The 25297-nt window shown below is 44.2% G+C and overlaps 2 protein-coding genes across 3 annotated transcripts in view; both read right to left on the reverse strand.

The window, feature by feature from the left end:
* Positions 1–565: 565 nt before the first annotated feature.
* Positions 566–19315, reverse strand: NIT2 (nitrilase family member 2). The gene is made up of 10 exons (XM_069946171.1): positions 19226–19315; positions 14554–14672; positions 13078–13198; positions 12691–12779; positions 11067–11160; positions 9714–9788; positions 7607–7685; positions 5881–5979; positions 4112–4167; positions 566–1261 (listed from the first exon to the last, which is right to left on the reverse strand). Exons 1-10 carry the CDS (start codon positions 19248–19250, stop codon positions 1173–1175), a joined length of 846 nt encoding a protein of 281 aa, XP_069802272.1. The 5' UTR covers positions 19251–19315; the 3' UTR covers positions 566–1172.
* A 3679-nt stretch (positions 19316–22994) lies between these two features.
* Positions 22995–25297, reverse strand: part of TBC1D23 (TBC1 domain family member 23) — a 36417-nt gene continuing 34114 nt past the window's right edge. For both annotated transcript variants that reach the window (XM_069944744.1, XM_069944743.1), the window contains one exon: positions 22995–23937. In XM_069944744.1, the coding sequence (XP_069800845.1) occupies positions 23856–23937 (82 nt within the window). In that variant the 3' untranslated portion in view covers positions 22995–23855. The remainder of the gene's footprint in view (positions 23938–25297) is intronic.

Below are 25297 nucleotides of genomic sequence, written 5' to 3' on the forward strand. Positions count from 1 at the left end.
AAACGACCTATGCCTAAACACTTAAATACAAAGACCATCAAACAATTGGTGTCAGGTATATTTAATTTATTAAAAATGATTTAGCATTTGATTTCCTTGGGCAATAAAATATTGTAACAGACAGGAATACAGACTGTATGCAGGATGGACTAAAACTAGTGCACATGGCTGGTACCAACAGCGGACAATGGGATCGGTGATGGCAAAATACGTGAGTAAATCAGAAGTGAGTCTGAAAATCAGGGGCGTTCAGAATGCAGATCAATGTATAAGACAACTTATATTACTTCCCTGTACTTCATGTTTATATCACTTGCCATACATTAAAGGGATACTCTGGCAAAAATCTTTTTCTTTTAAATCAATTGGTTTCAGAAAATTATATAGATTTGTAATTAACCACTAGTTAATCTCAAGCATTCCAGTACTTATCAGCTGCTGTATGTCCTTCAGGAAGTGGTGTATTCTTTCCAGTCTGACGTAGTGCTCTCTGTTGCCACCTCTGTCCATGTCAGGAACTGTCCAGAGCAGGAGAAAATTTCAAAGGGGATTTGCTACTGCTCTGGACAGTTCCTGACATGGACAGAGGTGGCAGCAGAGAGCACTGTGTCAGACTGGAAAGAATACACCACTTCCTGCAGAGCGTACACAAGCCGATAAGTATGGGAAGACTTGAGATTTTTAAATAGAAGTAAATTACAAATCTATATAACTTTCTAAAATCGGTTGATTTGAAAGAAAAAGATGCTTGCCCTTTGAATCAGTGTTTCCCAATCTGTGAGGCTCTAGAATTTGCAAAACCACAACATGGCTGTCACGGCATGATGGAAGTTGTAGTCCCTGATTGGGAAACACTGTCTTAAAACATATTCACCCAGAATCTCTTCAGCATTTAACACCTAGCAAAAATACCACCATATAAAAATACAGCAGTAACCTCATAGGATATAATAACATGAGGATGGTACAGATCATTAACACCTCTCCCCCGTACATCAGCCTTTGTGACAAGCATAACAAGGAAAATGTCACCATGTGAATCTGCCCCTAATTTCCACAATGATCAGTATAATCTGCTTTTTAATCAAAAACAAATGATTCGACCCTTTCTGTGACTCTCCTTACAACTGTGAACGTCTGTCGTGGATGAGGTGTACTGGCTGACACCGGGTTCACTTCTTCTCTTCCACACTGTAGAGATCATGGCGGCGCTGCGTGTGAATAGGAATCTGCTGACGGATCTCTGCTACATACTGCAAATCTGAAAAATAGGCTTGTTATTATGACACGTCAGAATGTAATATCATATACTATATAGCTATGTAGCGGAGAAGTTCTTCTTTTCTTGTCTGGAAAAATTTAAAGAGACCCTGTCAGTAGGTTTATGGTGTCCTATCTCAGGGTAGCATAAACTAGTGACAGAGAAGCTGAACAGAATGATGTATCACTTACATTGCTCTGTGCAGCTGATCCAGAGATCTCCTCCTGAATAACATGGACAATAAGTAGTCCTCTCCATTATGTGCATGAGCCCAATAGTCCTGAATATTCATGAGCAGCAGAAAACTCCGCCCACCATCTGCTGATTTGCAGTTATCTATCCATGCTGTGTATAGGCAGTCACCTGTCAATCAACAGCTGGGGGGGGGGGGGGGGGTGCAGAAAAAAAAAATCCTATTCTCCTGCATATTAGGAGAACGGCTGAACAAAATGATGTAAGTAATACACTGACCTATTCAACATTTCTGTAACTAGTTTATGCTGCCCTAATTTAAAGGGAACCAATCAGCCCAATTTTGGCTGATATGGTTTAATTGAGCACTGTAGAAAGATGCTGTGCAGCTCGCGGCACATACCAGCCACAGCTACAGCAGCAGCTTTATATGGGAGAAAATTAAAGTGATACAATCTGCAGTTGATAAAAGATCATTTTTTACTTGAACAAGCACCATGATGTATGATATGAAATAAGGTATGAAAAACGCTAAATTTACCCTTCACACCTGTGTAGAGATGTCAGAATGCACAAAGGGGGTGACAGTGTCATTTTAAGTTTTACTTCCCAGGTGCGTGGCAGGTAGTCATCTGGGTGACTCCCCGTCCATTTGTAGTAAGCCGTTCTGTCAGCACGTTCGGAAGGGATTAGTGACTGGCAGAGAGGCCTATAACTGGCCCCTCTGCCTGTGAATCATTCCCTCCTAGCAGTGACTATACAGGGGCGCCCAGATGACTACCTGCCCGCCTCTGCCTACCACGTGCCCGGGAAATAAAAACTTAATTTTCTCCCGTATAAAGCTGCTGCTGCAGCCAGTATGTGTTTGGATCCCTTTAAGGCAGCATAAACTTAGTGACAGATTCCCTTTAAATTGATTCTGTACCCACAATCTGACCCCTCCCAAACTGCTTGTACCTTCGGATAGCTGCTTTTAATCCAAGATCTGTCCTGGGGTCTGTTCGGCAGGTGATGCAGTTATTGTCCTAAAAAACAACTTTTAATCTTGCAGCCCTGTGTCAAATTGGCGTGGCCTAGAGTGTGTGTGTGCAAAAGGATTGTGACACCCCTCCGTCCCTCCTCACCATTAGGAACACCCCTGGAACATTTTCTCCTATTCCTCACCTGTGTGAACACTGCACATGTACTGGATCGTTAAGGCACCTGTGCAGTGTTCAGACAGATGATGAATAGCAGAAAATGTTCTAGGGGCATTCCTAATGATGAAGAGGGTGGGGAGGAGGAATGGAGGGGTGTTGCAATCCTATTGCACACACACTCTAGGCCACGCCAATTTGACACAGGGCTGCAAGATTAAAAGTTATTAAGGACAATAACTGCATCACCTGCCGAACGGATTCCAGGACAGATCTTGGATTAAAAGAAGCCATCCGAAGGTACAAGTGGTTTGTGGGTACAGAGTCACTTTAAGCCCTGCCCACCAAAGGATGTGTCACATTCTTCCTATTGCAGAATGCCATAATGCGGGGATGTGAATCATTATATGGGCCGGGCCAAACTCTGCTCTCGCCATTTACAATCTTGCTGCACCAAATCATCAAAGCAAATTTTGTTCTCATTTTGTGCAGATAATTTCCGGGTGTAATTTCGCCAGTGGGCATTTACCCTTAGGTCCCGTGCACACAGAGCAAGAGCGGCGGAATGCCGCCAGCCTCCGTGTTATAATAATAATAATAATATTTATTTGTATAGCGCCAACAGATTCCGCAGCGCTTATTTAAATATATAAATACATTACAGGTTATATATTAAATTATACAATGAATAAATTACAATAACAAATTAGTGACCTGTTCTCAAGAGCTTACAGGCTAGGATGACTGGGAGTAACACGAGAGGCAACAAGGGCTTTATTTGTCAATGTTCCAGTCATTGTACATGGAATCTCTAAGTGCCTATAGGTGACTGGGCGAGCCAGTCACATTCCATTTTCTAAGCTCAGATAACAAGGACAGTGTACCTAGCACCAAAGAAGTTATAGAGAGGGGATAGCAGAGGGAGACGAGATTACGAAATGTTATAAGCACGCCTGAAGAGATGGGTCTTCAGGGCACGTTTGAAACTGGGGATGTTGGAAATAAGTCTGAGGTCTTTGGGTAAAGAGTTCCAGAGAACTGGTGCAGCACGAGAGAAGTCTTGGAGGCGGGAATGAGAAGTTCTGATTAAAGCCTATATGAGAGGCTTGTGCGCTGCATCTCTCTACGCTGAAGAATAAACATGTTCATTCTTCAGCGCGTAAAGAGGAGGACAATTTTGCCGCTCTTGCCCTGTGTGCACGGGGCCAAACAATTTAAATGTTATATATATATATATATATATATATATATATATATATATATATATATATATATATATATACACATACACATAGCAAAGGATCAAAACTGACTGTCCTTCCCAACCCCATCTCCCTCATCCAAGAAGTTCCTGGTGCTTGTTGATTTTTTTGTCCTCTACATGTCTGCCCCTCCCTAACCCCTCTTCTTTTGCTATCTTGGAGGAGCCTGCAGATATAGGAAACCCTCAGCTATACACCTCCCACATGATAGGAAACAGCCATCAGACTTCTGTCATAGGGAAGGAGCCATATGCATTTACCAATATCTGCAGAAATGATGGTCTCCTCTGATCCGGCCTTTGCAACCAATTCTCCCCTGCAAAAATAAATAATAGTAGGAGTAAGATTTCATAATCTGTCAGGCCAGCGCTCGATTCCCCCTCATTCCCCCCTAGCTCTATGCGCTATTACATTTACAGACAGAAGCATGTTTGGGAAGCGTGCTGGGTGCTGCTACAGCACATTCCCATAGCGTATCATTTATTCACCAGCTGCTCAGCCGCGGCATAGGGGGGCCGGCATGATGGACGGATGGAGCGGTTCGGCCGGCCTCCCGAAGACAAAGTGATTGTCCCAAGATGATGGACGGGGGTCGACACGAATGCGGTAAGTATAATGCACCAACACTTCTGGGTCTGGCGTGGGTGGGGGGGAACACGGGAAAGGGGGCCATTCACATACATAACACACATTACAAAGTTGTATAACTTTGTAATGTGTGTTATTTTGTGACTAAATGATTAGCGCCGCACTACCCCTTTAAATTGGTTTTCTTTAAGTCACTCTTGCTGTGCAGGGTGACACGCAGCAGAACATCACTGACATGATTGGGATGTTGAAAGATTACAATCAGCCAACACTGTACATGTCGGCTGACCATGGTCTTGTGGTCTTTTAACATGTCCTAATACACCAAACAATTATCGTCCGGAACGGCAGTCAAGTATGGCCGATAATCGCTTTGTATAATGGGGGACTTTTAGTCTCCTCTTCTTATATGCAATATCAAATAGTGGACGTAGGTCCCCTGCTTAGGGCCTCTGTATATTACCCTAGGCAGAGAGCTGTGTCAACCATGGCAGATGTCAACAATAAACATGGCCACTTTACTCCCGAAACAGCACCTCTCCTGTCCTCAGGTTGGGATGTTGCAGCTCAGTTCCATTGAAATGAAAGGAGCTGAGTAGTAATACCACACACAACCTGAGGACAGGGGTGGCGCTGTTTTTGCAAGTAAGTAGCTGTGTTTTGTCTAATCCCAGGCAACCTTTTTAAATAGACAGACATAACACCATTTACCACAAAGTTAAAAAAAATAGTAAATATAGTTTTTTTTTTACCCCCACCAAAAATTTTTACCATAAAACCTTTATTTAAACAAAAACTAATTTTGGTTTAAGTGACATATTAATTTTCTCAAAAAGTTAAAGTGGCCCTTCCACCATAAGGGTCTATTTACACAGAAAGATTATCGGACAGATTATCTGCCAAAGATTTTAAGCCAAAGCCAGGAATGGATTTGAAAAGAGGAGAAATCACAGGCTTTCCTTTATGACCTGTTCTCTTTTTATAGTCTGTTTCTGGCTTTGCCTTCAAATCTTTGGCAGATAATCTGTCAGATAATCGTTCTGTGTAAATGGGCCTTAAGAAGCTGATTAGGACATGTTATATTAGAAGCCCCAGCCTTCCCCTATAATCAGTGGGAGAACAGTGAGGGGGAGAGTTATCAAACATGGTGTATAGCAAAACTGGCTCAGTTGCCCCTAGCAACCAATCAGATTCCATCTTTCATTTTCCAAAGAGGTGGAATCTGATTGGTTGCTAGTGGCAACTGAGCCAGTTTCGCTATACACCATGTTTGATAAATCTCCCCCATGGTGTTTAATTATCCAGCAGCGCCACCACAGGAGAAACAAAGCATTACATGTCATCCCTTAAAACTTCTACCAATAAATAAAACTACATGCACCTCCATGTGAAACAAAAACATATGATGTATTTCTAATGTCAAACACACAGAGGCGCTTACCACGGGCTGACCACCGTGCTGTGTCCCCAGGCTACATAGGAAGCTTTATCATCTCTGGCAGGAGACGCTGTAGCTACATAGACTTGGTTATCTAAAGCCCTAGAAAGATAGAAGAAAGCATTCAGACAAGATAAACCAGACCTATACATCATCCTAGGATTCTTTGATGTTCATAAATGGGAGAATAAAACACAACCCTGTTGTTCATGTTTGAGGGCATTACTGCAGGATGGGGGCTATTCTGGGCCCATATACACTGTAATATCTTGGGGTATAGTATCAGAGTTTATTGGAGAATGTGACACATTCACTTTGAGTATGTCACTAAAGGTGGTGGCGGGGACCTAGCCCTTCGGCTGCTTAAAGACAGGACCGGTGAAGCATTACGGTCATTTAAGTTAATGTTTGACATGTTGCACAGACGTCAAACGTTAAAGGGCTACTCCAGCAAAAATCTTTTTTGTTCAAATCAACTGGTTTCAGAAAGTTATATAGATTTGTAATTTACTTCTATTTACAAATCTCCAGTCTTCTAGTACTTATCAGCAGCTGTATGTCCAGCAGGAAGTGGTGTATTATTTACAGTCTGACAGGAACTGTCCAGAGCAGCAGCAAATCCCCATCGAAAACCTCTCCTGCTCTGGACAGTTCCTGACATGGACAGAGGTGGCAGCAGAGAGCACTGTGTCAGACTGAAAAGAATACACCACTTCATGCAGGGCATATAGCAGCTGATAGGTATGGGAAAACTGGAGATTTTTAAATAGAAGTAAGTTACAAAACTATATAACTTTCTGAAACCAATTGATTTGAAACATTGGTTGGGGTTTCAGCGCTTAGTATAGCTGGGTGAAGCAAATGGTGGAAAGTCTTACTGATTACAGGTGACAGGTTAGATAGACTTTAAAAGGGGTTATTCAGGATTAGGAAAACAGGGCCACTTTCTTCCAGAGACAGCACCGCTCTTGTCTCCAGTTTGGGTGCAGGTTTTGCAACTAAGTTCAGTTGAAGTGAATGGAGCTTAATTGCAAACCACACCTGACCAGGAGACAAGAGTTGTGCTGTCTCTGGAAGAAAGTGGCCATGTTTTGTAGCATTGGATAACCCCTTTAATAAAGCTCATCTTCTGCAATGAGCCGATGAGGGCGGCTATCCAGGCAGAAAAGCACGCTGCTGTGTGTTTCATCGGCTATACCTAGCAATCAGGAGGGTCTCAGCACTAAGACCATAACTAACCTTAAAGGGATTATTCACCAATTTTTTTCTTTCAAATTAAGTGGTGCCAGAAAATGCCAGAGATTTGTAATGTACATCTATTAAAAATCTTAAGTCCTTAAAGTACTTATCAGCTGCTGTATGTCCTGAATGAAGTGGTTTTCTTTCCAGTCTGGAGAGCAGGAGAGGTTTTCTATGGGGATTTGCTGCTGCTCTGGACAGTTCCTGACATGGACAGAAGTGGCAGCAGAGAGCCCTGTGTCAGACTGGAAAGAAAACACCACTTCCTGCAGGACATACAGCAGCTGATAAGTACTGTAAGACTTGAGATTTTTTTAATGGAAGTAAATTACAATGGTAAACATCCCCTTTAAATCTTAGTTAATTTAAGTCCCTTGCATGTTAAACAGAACCAAATACAAACCCTGCAAATACATGGGATTACTATAGAAAATTATACTCTGCTCAGCGTAATATAGTTACAGCATAAGTTCATTTCTTTTATACCTACCGAGCTCTTTGTAGTAATTCCCAATGTGCTGGTCCAGTTGTCATATTAAATGCCCCTGGGTACACCAACAGCTGACAACCTAGGTTTAGGGGGAAAAAAACAAATATAGCAATTATTAAGTCATCCAGCTGAAATAACATTTTATACAATATTAAAAAATTCTGAACTAATAGAGGCCAGTATTCAGACTGGAGATCAGCTACAAAGAGCGTCTCTCAGTCTGGAGGACCCCTCCTGTCCTGCATTACATGGATATTCTTAGATTTTAACAGGCACTGTGTAATGCCTAATTTCCCCTGTGGTGGCGCTGCAGGGAAACTGAACACTTAGATCCGTCTTAAAGTGCTCGACATTTTCCAGTAAGGGAGCGACGATTTGTAAGTGATTTATACTTAACTATGGGCAGCCTTTTGCCCATGTTCCCCAGACACTGCTGACACTTCTGGCCCTGTCTCCTCAATGGCAGGCTGTTCAGCCAATCACTGTTCAAGATGGGACACACCACTGCCAGTGATTGTCACTAAATAGATGAGGCCACAAGTGCCAGCAATGAGCAGGGAACACAGGCAAAGGCTGCAGAATACTCGGGGAGAACAGGCAAGTATAAACTTTTTTATTTTTGCACTGTTATCAGCGTTGCACGGCCCACAGCCAATGATTTTTAAACGCATTTAAAAGACAGTGATCAGCTGATGATCAGTTATTCGGCTGATCGTTGTCTTTATTACACAGTGTGTACACAAAAAGCTGTTTTGTAATCACTTCAAAAGAAGCAGGATTTCTGTGTCCATTATGGTCTATGGAGGGGGAAGGGGCTTAGGGGGATGAGTGAGCAAAGGGAGGGGAAAAGGCAGCCCTGCACAACATCTTTCCATCTTTTCTCACTAAGTTCCCAGATAAAGACAGTCTCCAAACTGTACAGCTGCTTCTCTTCTCTCTGCTCACTCATCCTCCTCGGCCCCACCCCCCTCCACAGGTAATAATGGACTCAGCAAACCCGTCTTCACTTTGCTCATCTGTAATGTAGACGGCTTTGCCTGATAATGCACAGATAAGAAGTGAGCTGCCAAACAGCTTTGTGAGTACAGAAACAGTCTTTTTTAGCCTAATAAAACCTATTACAGAGTTTTTAAAGTCGCTTGTACTTTTGGTTTCTGCAAAACAACAACAACAAAAAAAAGTAAATGACAGTTACACTTTAATGTTAAGTAGGGATTGTCTGAAGAAGAAAAGTGACACATTAAAGGGGTATTCTGCCTACAGCAAATAAATTACATTCTTTGTGTATAAGAAAAAGCTCTATGATTTTCCAAAATACTTTATATAAGAATTTCCCTTGATCTGTGTTTGTGTCCTGATCATGTGATAGACACATAGGAGCCAGCTTGTTACAGAACACAGGAACATAAGCCGAGCACATGTGCATCACATGGACAGGGCAATGTGATAGGGCACAAGCAATGGGCCTCAGCCAGCACACAGCTCAGAACAGTGCCGGAATTGCTGTACTTCCGATCACTGCTCCGTGCACAGTAGTATTACACTGACTTGCTGAAGACACTGGATTTTACAGATAAGGATAAATCGGATATACTGTAGTCACTAACATATGTTATAATTAGAGATGAGCGAACCTGGAGCATGCTCGAGTCCACCCGAACCCGAATTTTCGGCATTTGATTAGCGGTGGCTGCTGAACTTGGATAAAGCCCTAAGGCTATGTGGAAATCATGGATATAGTCATTGGCTGCATCCATGTTTTCCAGACAACCTTAGAGCTTTATCCAAGTTCAGCAGCCCCAGCTAATCAAATGCCGAACGTTCGGGTTCGGATCAACTCGAACCCAAACCCGGTTCGCTCATCTCTGGTTATTACACTTCCCAGGGTTGCAGGGCTGGCTGCCTGCAATGGTATGTGCAATTGATAAAAATCTGGTAAATGAGTAACCTTGGAATGACCCCCACCCGGTGTGCCAGTGTGATTATTCATGTTTTATAGTAAAGTGATGACTTCCTGGAGATGAAAACACGGGGTGGGTTTGCTAATATTACCAAATAAAAAGGATTGTAATAGTTATTTTACTATGAAACTAAAATGACTTCTCACCTTTCTTGGTGTATATCTGGGCGAGTTCTGCAAACCTGATGTCATAGCAGATGCCGACTCCAATTTTGCAAAAGGCTGGTAAAAATATTAAGGATCAATGTTAGTTCATGCGTCATAAGCTCAGCTTGTATATACATTTTTATTAACTTGTCCGGGCTGTGCATGATCTATAAACAAAACATATCACTGAGCTCAGGGAGATCAGCGACACAAAATCCAATGGAGTACTCACTCAAGTCTCCACTGATGCATTGCCCCCTATAAATTTAAATATGCAAAAAAAGGGTCCGTGGAGCCTTAGTTACTCAAAACACAGGAATAGCCAGATATCCCTCCAGGGGAGGAAAGCCTGTTGCCAAGGGGGTGCCTCCCAGTGGGGAGATCACCAAACCACCCTGATAGGTAGCCCCTTAAGTCCCACTTGGTTGCAAGTATTGGAACATAAATAGGGAAACAACAGGGTGGTCCCTTTTGCACCAAAGTCTAACTCTGTGGCAAGTATGGCGACATGACAAGGGATTACCAAAGCCAGGCATTCATCCACAGACTGCAGTTTTGGGGTATTTGCCCCTCATCAGTGTGGAGGCAGCAGGATTCAGGCTAATGGGGGCAATGAAAAATAGACCAACAAAACACAGCAATCACTGAGCTCAGGGAGATCAGCGACAAAAAATCCAATGGAGTACTCACTCAAGACTCTCCACTGATACATTGCCCCCTATAAATTTAGATATGTCCATGATCTATAGGTTTACAGCTTTTACTACATACACGGTGGGATGTAATGAGTACATATCTGACGGGAAATATTCCCATAAAACCAATGGAGCCCAATGTCAATGGAAAGGATTCCCCCAGCATGTAGGCAGCTATAACAAATCCCCTTCTTTCTTCCCTTCCCAACTTACCCTTTTACTGCTAAAGACGTTTGTATTAAAGGTTGTTCTATGGCTAGACTATAGGGGCTATAGCCTAGATTTTTGTAATATTACAACTTTTTCCCTATCCACAGGATAGAGGAAAAGTAAAAGATCGCAGGGAGTCTGACCTCTGCCCCCCCCCCCTGCTGATGTCCATTTCTGCCCCGGCTTCTGTGTTATGAATACAGCCACAGGTAGGGTACGTGACCCACGACTCTATTCATTCCTATGAAGCCGCGGGAAAGAGGCGAGTATTCCATAGGAATGAATAGAGCTGCAGGTCACGTATTCATAACACAGAATCCGGGGCCCAATATGGAGATCAGAGGGGGGCACAGAAGTCAGACCCCCTGCAACCTCTTACTTTTCCCCTATCCTGTAGATAGGGGAAAAATTGATTTTGCCCATTCACTCGATTCAGCATATAACATACGTGTATCAAATACAGAGAGACTGTCTCCAGGACTCAGTGTTTCTGACTCTTGAAAACGGATTTTCCCCGGTACATCAATGTTAAATAAGTGGATCTGGGAAGGTTAAAAGAGTAAAATAAAGACTAAAAGTTGGATATGTTATGGTCTATCTGCATATAAAAGCAAGCAAGGGTGACTAGAATAATCCAAAAAAAAGAGAAGAATCCAAATAAAAGAGAATAATACAAATAAAAGAGAAGAATCCTGCCCTTTTACACCCAACCACCCAAGTCATAAAGTTCTTAATGCCTGCTGCCTCCAGTAGGGGGAGCTCACTGTATACAGATTTATTCAGCAACTATTGAACTCCACTATCAATCTTTAAGCTTCTTTGCCAGCCGTGAAGTTGACGACTGCCATCTGTCTATGTAATGTAGAGCAATGGAATAAGGACCACGACTAGGTTCACAGGAAGAACAACCTCATGTGCGGGAAAGCTCAACAGATCGTCAGACACCGCTCCATTATCGTAAATGGTAGACAAGATATCCAGACGGGTATTGGACAAGAGAATTTATTAAAAACTTACAACGCGTTTCGCCTCTTGTTATCATCTGTTGCGCTTTTCCACACATAAGATTGTTCTTCCTGTGAACCTAGTCCGGGTTCCTTACTCTATTGTCCGTATACACCTTCTGGCTTTGTCCCGCTGCTGCTGGCTTTGTCCTCTGTGAGCTGCATGGATCTTACCTGCAAAAGCAACTTGTAGTGTTGTGTTCTACTCTTGGACAATGTCCAAAGGTGAGTGGCTCACTATTCCCATATATAAATTTGTGTGTGTGTGTGTGTGTAACCACCTCACTTTTGACACTATTTATACTACACCAGAAAGTGCCCTTTTTCTTCTTTTTATAGTTTTCAAAGGCAAGCGCCGTCATCCTGGAAATAGTTTTAGAAAAAATAGTACAAGCGATTTTAAGAAACTCTGTAATAGTTTTTTAATGCAAAAAAGTCTTTTTCTGTACTCAAAAAGTTGTTTTTTTTCCAGCCTTCCCCTCCCCCTTCTTATCTGTGCATTATCAGACAAAGCCGTCTACATTACAGAGAAGCAAAGTGAAGACTGGTTTGCTGTGTCCATTATAACCAATGGAGGGGGGAGGGGCGAGGGGAATGAGTGAGGAAGAAGAGGAGAAAAGCAGCTGTACAATTTGGAGACTGTCCGGGCACATAAAACGTTGGATTCACAGGTCAGAAAGCTCAGTGCTTATCTGGGAGCTTGGTGAAGGAAGATTGCAGGATGTTGTATTGTGCAGGGCTGCCTTTTCCTCTCTCAGTGCTCCCTCATCCCCCTTTGCCCCTCCCCCTCCATAGAGTATAATTGACACAGAAATCCTCGCTTTTTCTGAAGTGAGGGGGAGGTAAGAAAACAGCTTTCTGAGTACAGAAGGAAACTCTTTTGCTTAATAAAAGCAAATCGCTTAAAATCGCTTGTACTATTGATAGTTATTGATTTCTGAAAGTGACATTTACATGACAGTTACACTTTAAGCATATTACAGTGTTAAGCTTTCTACTTTTCCCCATGTTTTAGAAGTCCCCCTACTGTCTGTAGGGATCATTGCTCCTATATAGACGTTCTTTTACCTTTCTGTGCTTGATCAGCAATGTACCATCTGGACCAAAGACTGTACAAGTGTTGTATAATTTCCCAGAATCCTCTTCTGGAATGGAGCCTTAAAGAAGAACGATATTATTATATGTAACATTATCAATGACAAGTACAAACAGCCTGGCGCCTACTGCTTTGAAATCTTTATGTTCCTGGGGCACGAGAACATGAGATTCTATAGCCGGCGATGGTAGTAAGGATGGGGGGTCCATAACAAGGATCATAATAACCCCCCCCCCCCCAATGGAGCTGGGATGTGACTCTCGGGTACGAGGACTTGGGGCCATAGTTTAGTTGTTGAGCGTTCCTTCCATTTACTAGGTCTATGATCTATTACTAATAGATCTAACATGGAGGCCAACCTCCGATAAGGTAGATCCCACATTCTTTGGCCACTTCGGACAACATCTGTGTGGACTGTCCAGGAATCTTCTCCGCATACTCCGGAAAGAACTTGGTGCCGTACGGAGAATTGAAGCATTCCTGGTAACAAAGAAAGACATGAATGCAAGCTTAGTATTCAGTGATTCGCAAGGGTTGGAGAAACACTAATCCAACTCAAGGCCTCCCGCGTGCAGCCATGTTTGGCTCTATAGGGCATCTGTAGGACGCCTGCAATCGTGGACCGTAAACTCATGAAGGAGGCAAAAGCCTATGGAGCCTCTGGGCAAATGCACAGACCGGAGCCCATCGCCAAGCCCTAAATGATGGCCGTGTGCAAGGGGTCTAAGAAAACCTGGAGCGTCCTTGCTGCATAAAGAGATTGTCAGGCATGAAAGAAGGTCCCCGAAAAGTGGGTCTCTTGGTTGGGAACCGAGGTAAAGTTTCCTGGAACACTAAAACCTACAGATAGGGGATAATAAGCTGAAACGGGAAAACCCCTTTAAGGCAAATCTGTAATGCAACCCAATCCCCCCAAACCTCTTATAATGTCCTGTAGCTTGCATCAATTCATGGCTGGTCCCAGGGTCTGCTTTTCGTCTTTAATTATGGTAGCGCGGGATCAAAGAAGCAGGACCTATAGCATCTTACACCTCACTCTTCTTCTGCAGGGGAGAAGCTACGAAGAAGAAAGGCAAAGAAGGAGAGAGAGGCGCTGCTATGATAGGACACTATCATGCCTTAGGCTCCACCTCTTTGACCCACCAGAATAAAATATGTTGGGTTTTTTTCACCAGGAGAGAACACCGGGAACAGGCAGGGAATCAAGACAAACTACAGAACAGTACCCACAGTGGCGGTGGTGGGGGTGCAGTAGGTTGGGTTACATATTTGCTTTAAAGGGGTTGATCACCCACATTTTTTTTCTTTTAAATCAACTGGTGCCATCAATTTGTAGTTTACTTGTATTAAAAATTTCAAGTCTTCTAGTAGGTGTATTCTCTCCAGTCTGACACAGTGCTCTCTGCTACCACCTCTGTCCATGTCAGGAACTGTCCAGAGCAGAAGCAAACCCCGATAGAAAACCTCTTCTGCTCTCCAGACTGGAAAGAATGCACCATTTCCTGCGGGACATACAGAAGCTGATAAGTACTGGAAGACAAGATTTTTTTTAATAGAAGTAAATTAAAAATCTCTGGCACCAGAAAGCTCTAGCTCTTCACTATGAGAAAAAAAAAAAACCCATAAGGGCAGTGTCCATCTGTCAAGCAGCCAAAGAACAGGCAGAGATGGTACCGCCTACAGTGAGGTGATGGACTCTGTTTGTCCACTGTCTGGTTTACGTATTCCGAATAGAACAGGTGTAAGAGATAAGAGATGAAGAAGCTGGGTTACACAATGGATTCTAAATTCCTATTATTTTTTTTTTAAATAACAGTGTCCACAGAGCTACTCACCGGCAGTGCCACGATCTGCGCTCCCTGCTGGGCCGCCTGCTTTATCAGCTCAGACGCTTTTTTCAGGTTGTCAGACTTCACCGGGGACACCAGGAGCTGCACTAAGGCCAGCTTAAACTCTGCAGAAAGATCGGGAACATGTGAAGGGATATAGGACTGCGCCGCCATGTTACCTCATTATCAAGTGGTGCCATCCAGCGTGCCCCTAGACTCCTGTAACTGGCACAGGGCCCAGGCTCGCTCCAGTGCATATGATACATACTACTGACAGATACATGTAATAACCTTCTATACATATCATGTCCCTAATATATTGTTCTTAATGGAAAAAAAATAGAACCGTGCAATAGTTAATCTTTAGCCGACGTCATGCCAACTATTGCTGGTAATATGTCATTAATAAATGGACTGTCTGGCCAGAGGTCTAGATCAAAGTCTGCCAAGGACATTATGTGAACATAACCTACAAATGTCTCAGCAGGTGACTATGTGTTTTTTATTATTATTTTCTGTTTGGCTCCAGCAGAATATAAAAAAAGCTGCCTGGTTGCACTACCCCTTTAGTAAGTGCACAGAACTTGCTGCGCATCGTATAGCGGCCTCAACCTGATGCTAAATCTCTCCGAGCTGAACTCTGCAGAATGTGAGGGAGAAAACAGTAACACGACTGGATCTGCCGGCTGTGGCTGTCCAGGTGCTGGGAAACTACAACTCCCAGCATGGCATTCTGGAAGTTTTACTTTTACAACACACAGGATGAAGACCCCCTGCTATATATTATTGTTTATTGTAAAGGGAGACTATCAGCAGGTTAGATGAATCTAACCTGCTGCTATGTCCCTATTACACAGGAGGCGCTAAAGAGGAAGAGATGTCTCTTACCTTCCTCCTCAATGCCGTTCCGGGGTAGTCAGTCATGTGCTCCACAGCCCAGTAAGACCATTAGGAGCACTGGGGCACCTGTTAGGAGCACTGCCCACCCCCATAGTGCCGATCCACCCCGGACGGCCCGCTCCTTTCTAATGGATCAGCGCTATGGGGGCGGACAGTGCTCCTTACAGGTGCCCCAGTGCTCCCAACTATCTTACCGGACCATGGAGCAAACTACTAACAGCATGGGAATCGCATCGAGGATGAAAAGAACGGACATAGCTTCCTCCTTGGCATCTCCTGAGCAATAGGGACATATCAGCAGGTTAGATTTATCGAACCCGCTGATAGTTCCCCTTTAAGGGAGAAGTATGGCCATTTTTATCTTTTGGCAGCTAGCAGGGGGGAAGCTATTAGAGAACGCTAACTTACCTCTTCTTGTGCCCGCGCAGCTACACCAGCAAATCATACAAAACCATAACACATTACATAAAGGTAAATGGCAGACTCATACATAGGGGGGGGCGAGGACCCTGCCCACGAGGGCTTACAATCTATAAGGTACGGGGAGAGAGACAGGAGGTTAAGTGCAGCCAGTCACAGTGTGATGCAGAGTTATTATAGGTTGTAGCCTAGTCTGAAGAGATGGGTTTTCAGGTTACTTTTGAAGGAGTTGATGGTGGATGAGAGACGGATGTGTCGGGGTAGAGAGTTCCAGAGTATGGGGGAGGCTGTGTGGGGTACAAACAAGGTGGAAGGACAAAAAGTTTTTGGAGGTTGTATGAGGGACGATAACGGGATATCAGGTCAGAGATGTACGGAGGGGACAGGTTGTGATGACCTTGTACTTCAGGGTCAACAATTTAAAGTGAATATGTTGGGCAGTGGGGAGCCAGTGAAGGGATTGGCAGAGGGGAGAGGCAAAGCGAGGGGAGAGGTGGATTAGTCAGGCAGCAGAGTTAAGGATAGACTGAAGGGGAGAGATGGAGTTAGATGGAGGCCAGAGAGGAGGATGTTACAGTAGTCCAAGCGGGAGATAATGAGAGCATGGACCAGCAGTTTTGTGGAGTCAGGGGTGAGAAAAGAGCGGATTCTGGAAATGTTTTTGAGGTGAAGGCGGCAGGAGGTGGTCAGGGCCTGAATATGTGGTTTAAAGCACAGGGCAGAGTCACAGGTGACCCCGAGGCAGCGGACTTGGGGGACAGGGGATAGAGTGCAGCCATTGATAGTGATTGACAGATTAGACGGCAGGGTGGAGTGAGGTGGGGGAAAGATGGTTAGTTCTGTTTTGTCCATGTTGAGTTTTAAAAAGTGGGAAGAGAAGAAGGAAGATATGGCCGATAGACACTCTGGAATTCTAGATAGCAGAGAGGTGACATCCTGACCAGAGAGGTAGATGTGAGTGTCATCAGCGTAGAGGTGGTAACTGAGGCCGTGGGATTCTCTGATATGTCCCAGGCCAGAGGTGTAGATGGAGAAGAGGAGAGGCCGAGTACAGAGCCTTGGGGAACACCAACAGTAAGGGGACGAGGAGAGGACAGAGCCTTGGGGAACACCAACAGTGAGGGGACGAGGAGAGGACAGAGCCTTGGGGAACACCAACAGTGAGGGGACGAGGAGAGGACAGAGCCTTGGGGAACACCAACAGTAAGGGGACGAGGAGAGGACAGAGCCTTGGGGAACACCAACAGTGAGGGGACGAGGAGAGGACAGAGCCTTGGGGAACACCAACAGTAAGGGGACGAGGAGAGAAGGTGGTGTGGGAAACACTAAAAGTGCGGCTGGAGAGGTAAGAGGAGATCCAGGAGAGGGCTGAGCAAGTGACACCACGGGATGAGAGGATTTGTAGGAGGAGAGAATGGTCAACTGTGTGGAAGGCAGAAGAGAAGGAGCACAGAATATTGGCAGCAGGTCATTGGCCACTTTGGTGAGGGCAGTTTCTGTGGAGTGGTGGGGGCGGAAGTCGGATTGTAGGGGGTCAAAGAGCAAGTTGGATGAGAAATGAGAGGATAGTTCATGGTAGACATGTTGTTTGAGGAGTATTAGGGCAAAGGGGAGAAGTGAGATGGGGCGGTAGCTGGGCAAGGGAAAGGGATGGCTTTATAAGGATGGGTAAGGTGGTAGCATGTTTGTATGGAGATGGGAAGATATAGTATCATATAAACTTCAAATTTGTACCCTAACATAACATTCTACCAGAAAAAATTATATAAGTGATCTCCAACCTGTGGCTCTGGATATGATGGGAGTTGTAGTTCTGTAACAGCAGGAGACGCCCAGGTAGGGGATCTCTCACATATAACTGCAGGGGGCATGATGGGAGTTTTAGTGCTAAAACAGCAGGAGAGGCCAAGGGTGGAGATCACTCATATCATACGTTGCTGTGGGGTATGATGGGAGTCGTAGTGCTATAACAGGGGGATCCCCAGGTTGGAGATCTCTTATATATAACTGCAGTGTAGCATGATGGGAGTTGTAGTTCTATAACAGCAGGAGAGACATATGTTGAAGATCTCTTATATATAACTGCTGTGGATATGATGGGCGTTGTAGTTCTATAACAGCAGGGGAGCACCAGGTATGGGATCTCTCATATATAATTGCTGTATGATGGGAGTTGTAGTTCTATAACAGCAGGAGAGCCCCAGGTATGGGATCTCTCATATATAATTGCTGTGGGTATGATGATGGGAGTTGTAGTGCCATACTAGCAGGAGAGCCCCAGTTGGAAATAACTCATATGATATAACTGCTGTGGGTATGATGATGGGAGTTGCAGTGCCATACTAGCAGGAGAGCCCCAGTTGGAAATAACTCATATGATATAACTGCTGTGGGTATGATGATGGGAGTTGTAGTTCCATACTAGCAGGAGCCCCAGTCGGAGATCACTCATATGATATAACTGCTGTGGGTATGATGGGAGTTGTAGTGCCATACTAGCAGGAGAGCCCCAGGTATGGGATCTCTCATATATAATTGCTGTGGGTATGATGGAAGTTGTAGTTCTATAACAGCAGGAGAACCCCAGTTGGAGATAACTCATATGATATAACTGCTGTGGGTATGATAATGGGCGTTGTAGTGCCATACTAGCAGGAGAGCCCCATATGGAGATCACTCATATGATATAACTGCTGTGGGTATGATGATGGGAGTTGTAGTGCCATACTAGCAGGAGAGCCCCATATGGAGATCACTCATATCATATAACTGCTTTGGGTATGATGGGAGTTGTAGTGCCATACTAGCAGGAGCCCCAGGTATGGGATCTCTCATATATAACTGCTGTGGGTATGATGATGGGAGTTGTAGTGCCATACTAGCAGGAGAGCCCCATATGGAGATCACTCATATGATATAACTGCTGTGGGTATGATGATGGGAGTTGTAGTGCCATACTAGCAGGAGAGCCCCAGTTGGAGATCACTCATATGATATAACTGCTGTGGGTATGATGGGAGTTGTAGTGCCATACTAGCAGGAGAGCCCCATATGGAGATCACTCATATGATATAACTGCTGTGGGTATGATGGGAGTTGTAGTGCCATACTAGCAGGAGCCCCAGTTGGAGATCACTCATATGATATAACTGCTGTGGGTATGATGATGGGAGTTGTAGTGCCATACTAGCAGGAGCCCCATTATCTCATGCTGCTGCATTTAGAAATAAAAGAAAGAAACAGAAAAGTAAAGTGAGCTGTGTAGTTTCCTTCCCTTTGCTCCAGCTCCCTATAAGACGCTGCGGTAAGAGGAGGGCTCTATGCACTGTACACACTGACACTGATCCGCGGTACTTACTGGCCATGGCTCTAGCTGTCTGCATACTGCGACCCGCAGCAGCAGGGACACACACAGCTGTCACTCAGCCCCCAGCACCGGAAGTGGGCGGGGACCTCCGGCCGCGCTCGGTGCAGGGATTGTGGGAAATGTAGTTCTCCCGCACGTGTTGGAAGGGGAGGCTGCTGTATACAACATGTGAATAAAGATCACATCAGAATACAGCCATAAATTACCTGTGAATTGCACTAGTGCGATAGGATGGGATATGTTCTGATTTGTCAGGATATGCAATTGGCAAATAAGGTGTGGAGCTTCAGGCTGTGTTCACATGTTGCGTTTTTGCTGCTGCCTCCCACTTTTTTTTAATGTGATCATATAAAAACAATGCTTTAGTATGCGATCATAGTATTTTGGCACCCAACACATGCGAAAACGAACGCTGAGCAATTTATTTCGCTCACTTTCTCAATACGTTAGAGATGAGCGCAGCTCCGGCACGCTCCAGTCCAATTGTTCAGCATTTGATTACTGTGGCTGAAGTTGCTGGCTGCAGCCCTGGGGAGTCCAGGAAAACATGGATACAGCCTAGGCCATATTTTCCAGGACTAGAGCATGCGAGAAATCAATCGTTGGAGCGTTCCGGTTCACATAGCATTGCCGAACCAAACATTTTGACAGGTCCGCTCAACTCCAGGAAAAATAAATACCCCAAGGGCTGCATCCAACTTCTTCAGCCACTGGAATATAAAGGAGAAGTCCGGCCAAAAGTATTTTTTGATATGTTATTACTTATGGAAAGTTAGAGAAATTCATAATGTACATTAATTATGGGAAATGCACCTATAGGGCTATTTCCCTTAATTTAGTAGATTGTTTAAAATCCCTCAAAAACGGTGACGTCACAAATCAGGTGTAATTCCTATGGAGTGTCCACCAGGGGGCCCACTACATGTAGAAGTCTTTGGACTGTATCTAAGTATATAGAAGAGTATGTAATGTAAAAACTACACTTTATTAATGGACTATGTGTATGGAATAATTTGGGGAGCAAGGACACTTGCTCCCCAAATGGAGGGCACCGAGCATGGATGGAGAGAGGTGCCAGTGTATCTAACTACCTCCTCCCTCCCTGCTTGGTGCAGTGGAACAGATAGACACTATTCCTCCTCCCATCATCTGCTCAAAGTATGAGTAGATGATGGGAGGACGAGTAACAAGAAGATCCCCAGCACCAAGCCCCCCTCAGCTGACATAACCCCCACACGGTAACATCCCAGATCTGGCCTCCCCCACCGCCGCACGTCCACTCACTTGCCTGCCATCCCGGACTGCCACCCCTGCGTCCTGCCGATTCGGCCCTGGATGTCACCCCCAGCAGCTCTCATCACCTGAGTCAGCAGGACATGGGGCTGGAGTGAGCTGGCAGTCCGGTACTGGCATGGAAGTGAGTGGACATGTGGCGGTGGGGGAGGCTGGGGGGGCCAGATCTGGGATGTTACCGTGTGGGGGTTATGTCAGCTGAGGGGGGCTTGGTGCTGGGGATCTTCTTGTTACTACTCCTCCCATCATCTACTCATACTATGAGCAGATGATGGGAGGAGGAGTAGTGTCTATCTGTCCCAGTGCACCAATCAGGGAGGGAGGAGGTAGTTAGATGCACCGGCACCTCTCTCCCTCTCTGCTTGGTGTCCTCCATTTGGGTGTCCTTGCTCCCCAAATTATTCCATACACATAGTCCATTAATAAAGTGTAGTTTTTACATTACATTACATACTCTTCTATACATTTCAATACAGTCCATAGACTTCTACATGTAGTGGGCCCCCTGCTGGACACTCCATAGGAATTGCACCTGATTCGTGATGTCACGGTTTTTGAGAGAATTTAAAAACTCCATGATCAACTAAATTAAGGGAAACATATGTGTATTTCCCATAATAAATGTACATTAGTAATTTGTCTAACTTTCCATAAGTAATAACATATTAAAAATATACTTTTGGCCAGAGTTATCCTTTAAATGCCAAAACCATCGGCCTGAAGCATACTCAGGTTACCCTCATCTCTAGTCCCCCATCATGGCACCCCAAAACTCCAGTAGATGGATCAGTAATGGGGGAAATAGTCAAGAAAGCCATCACGGAGACCAGAAAAAAAAAAAAGATAAACCAGCAGCATTGGCTGTTTAGACATGATGGAAGTTGTAGTTTTGCAACAGCTGGAGAGCCAAGGTTCCTTACCACTGGTAGAATACTTCTTGTTGTGCTGTATGCTTCGGGTGTCCCCATTGCACACTCACTGCATCTGTGATAGGACATACTCATAGAATGGGCAGCACAGTGGCTCAGTGGTTAGCACTGGAGTCCTAGGTTCAAATCCCACCAACGGCAACACCTGCAAAGACTTTGTATGTTCTGTGTGTTTGCGTGGGTTTCCTCCCACACCCAAAAACATACAGATAGGTGAAGCGCTGCAGAATCTGTGTGCGCTATACAAATAATAAGAAATAAATAAATAGAATCTCAGAGGGAACTTCGAGCACTTGTGCTGCATTTGATTACCGGTGGCTGAAGAAGTTGGATGCGGCCCTAGGCTGTATCCGTGTTTTCCAGGACTCCCTAAGGCTGCATGCAACTTCTTCATTCTCTAGTAATCAAATGCCGCATCTCAAGTCCCTGAGATTCGCTCATCTCTAGTAGTTAGCACAGAGACTACGTTCACACAACGCTTGACTTTTCAGTTGTTTTTCAACAGCATTTATTTTATGGCCGGAATGATCAGAATACAGTCGTATTTTTGCCTCAATATGACAACTGTCAAAAACAAAGTTGTGTGAATACAGTAAAAGTGTTTTATTGTCCAGTATATCATTGGTCATTTTATGCAGAAGGCTATGTACACACACAGTATTTTAAGACTTACTTGGCGCCTTAAAGGAATACTCCGGCAAAAAATCTTTTTCTTTCCTTTAAATTAACTGGTTTCAGAAAATTATATAGATTTGTAATTTACTTCTATTTAAAAAAAAATCTCCAGTCATCCAGAACTTATCAGCTGCTGTGTGTCCTGCCACCTCTGTCTCTGTGAGGAACTGTCCAGAGCAGGGATTTGCTGCTGCTCTGGACAGTTCCTGACATGGACAGAGGTGGCAGCACAGAGCACTGTGTCAAACTGGAAAGAATTCCCCACTTCCTGCAGGGTATACAGCAGCTGATAAGTACTAGAAGACTGGAGATTTTTAAATAGAAGTAAATTACAAACCTATACCAGCCACCAGTTGATTTGAAAGAAAAAGATTTTCATCAGAGTACCCCTTTAAAAAACAAACATTTTAAGCCCCAAAAAGTTCCAAATTATATAATCTTCATATCAGTCATACATAATAACATACATACATTTTCCCACTTAACTTGTATATATTGACAGATAAACCAAATGTTTATTTTGGTCTCAAAACTAGTGTGTGTGAACAAAGCCAGTCCAGTTGGTAGTCCTACTCAGTGACTAACAATCTTCTCCATATCAGTGTGTGTGCAAAGACAGCTGCCAATCATCACGTTGGACCGCCCATTGGACTCCTGGGCAGCGTGATCACAAATGTACTGACTACTACCATATATCCCTTATTCCGCTGACAGATCAGACACCATGTTCAATACAAAAGCGTTAATATATGTCGATGACAGGTAGTCATGTGACCAATCTGCGGCACAGGATTGCAGCCATCAACAACTTCCTCACCACCATGCACGTGAAACAGACGCATTATAAGAATCCATACAGGGAGAAGTATATAAACATTTATTAAAAGCTGCGGACAGTACGAGGCGGAGGGGGACCTTAGATGGTTTTCCTTTAAACATTTTATTATTCGTTCACTGATTTTTATTTTTTTTTTTTTAAAAAGCAAATGGTACATAGACAAGATCTGCCATCATTCCGTATGAGGACTCTATAGGGTAGGTCCCGATGCAACCTTAAAGTAGACGTTTGGATCACGTGATTAATAAAAGGAAGAAAAAAAAACTACAAAGTTCTTTAACCAGTTCTCCAGGGCTCCGATGCTTGAGCATGCTGGCGGCTCCGGCTTCTTCCCTCCAGGATGGATGGGTCACTACACCCCCACATTGCACATGTTTCCCACATAGAACGACTATAATAAACTGAACATAGTTATACAGCGATAACCCTGCGTAACTTAGAAACAGTCTGATCTGTGTAGAAAATCCTCAGAACACATTGTTAGTGCATTGTGGTCAGAAGGAATTTGGTTTAGATGAGGATCGGCCTCGGGTGTGTGACACAGTCCTCTCTGTACACCCTCGGCTCGGAATACTGATGCATACAGGGCTCTCTGTGCTTACCAGGGCGGCTATGCCGACCTGAGGGTTATCCCCGCTGTGCGGACACCAGTGCCTCCTGTATGTTCACCTACCGCTCACACCGTCTCCGGATCGGCTTCTCTCCTCTGCAGAACAGTCGTTCAGTACGGTCATGTTCATTTGTCAAAATTAAAATTTTATACAAATTATTAATGCAAAAGGAGTGTTATGAAATAGAATTAAATAAACTATTTTATTATCTCGCCAACAAATAGAAAACGTCTTCTCTTCTCCAAACATCGGGTATCTGCCATGTCGGGAAGGTGTTAGCTCTCCAGGGCGTCTAGGACTTTGATGATCTGTTGCTTAATGGCTTTGGTGGCGTCTCCTGCGTTTGGAATTAAATACCTGGGAGGGGAGAAGATGTGTGAGAGCGAGCAGGGTAAGGATGGAGCCATGGCAGGTTTGTAGCACATGTTTTATACAGTGAATCTGGCGGTTTTGGCAGCAGGCACATATACATTTTCACTATAACAAAAAAATAGTAATGCGTGGCCGACGGCTGATAACAGTGCAAAGAAAATACTCAAGTATATATGTTACCTCTCCACACTCCCCAGTGTCTTCCTGGCTTCTTCTCCCAGCCCCCAGTAAAACTTTAGAGTTCCACCGACATGCCGCAGCAAATCACTGGCTGGCAAAGAACTGCAGCAGCCAGTGATTGGCTAAGCAGCCTGTCACTTGAAAGACCTCTTTGAAGTTCCACCGGTGGGCTGCGGGGAGAAGCCAGGAAGACACCGTGGAGCGGTAATATATATACTTTATTATACTTTATTATTGAACTTTTAAAGATTATGATTTTTTTTTTTTTTTTTTTTTTTAACATGACAGTGTCACTTTACGGCGTCCCCGCCGACTCAGCTCTGCTACACCGGCGTCCCCGCCGACTCAGCTCTGCTACACTGTCATCATCTCCTTCATTGTCTCAGCTCTGCTACTTCACCATCATCAGGCAGAAGCATTGCATGATGGGAAATGTAGTTTCCTATCTTGGATATAGACCATGTTTTAGAAAAAGTTGTAACTCAGGAACGGCAGCAGCTAGAAAGATGGGAGACGTCTCAAAATACTCAGGGGGGACTTGGTGAGTAAGGCCAGCTAGGTTTGGGAGCATTTAATTTTTTTAGCTCTTGGGGGGGAATACCCCTTTAATTGCAAACCCGACCTAAACTGGAGACAAGAGTGGGGCAAATGTGGCCATGTTTTTGTAACACTGGATAACCCCTTTAAGGAGTCTGTAAACCTTCTATAACTGTTATCCCCAGGCTGTCCATACACACGAACCATTGGCTCACCTGAATGTTTATGTGTTGGTGAGATGAGGGGTAGGCCACAGCCATACTGCTCTGACAATGGTTTATCCCTCCCAGAACAAAAAGGTCGGACAGTAAAAATCCATTACGGCTAATCTTTTTTTTCACCAACATCATCTGTCAGTAGTGAGTCAGGAGGCCCCCAAAAACCTTACAATGGCAGGTTTGGCTGACTTTAGTATACAGTGTATGGGGCCTTTACATCTGGTAGGTTAGTAAGGAGCAGGGGAGGGATGGCAGAGTACCATGACAATGGATTCATACTAAATCCCAGTTAATCTATAAGGTGACTATTTTTGTCCAATGGATTATCTGATTTCTTTACCTACAGGAGATTAAAGGATTTTTACAATACCTATGCTGCTCTGCAGGTTGTCTACGACTGAAACGTGACC

Source organism: Dendropsophus ebraccatus, chromosome 11 (assembly GCF_027789765.1).
Source record: "Dendropsophus ebraccatus isolate aDenEbr1 chromosome 11, aDenEbr1.pat, whole genome shotgun sequence".
Lineage (NCBI taxonomy): Eukaryota > Metazoa > Chordata > Amphibia > Anura > Hylidae > Dendropsophus > Dendropsophus ebraccatus.

Coding starts and splice junctions, on each gene's coding strand:
- NIT2 (XM_069946171.1), bottom strand. CDS start 19,250: ATGCAGACAGCTAGAGCCATGGCCA. Junction 9,789..11,066: donor TCTCTCTGTATTTGATACAC/GTATGTTATATG, acceptor TATTTTTACCAG/CCTTTTGCAAAATTGGAGTC. Junction 7,686..9,713: donor CCAGATATACACCAAGAAAG/GTGAGAAGTCAT, acceptor CCCTAAACCTAG/GTTGTCAGCTGTTGGTGTAC.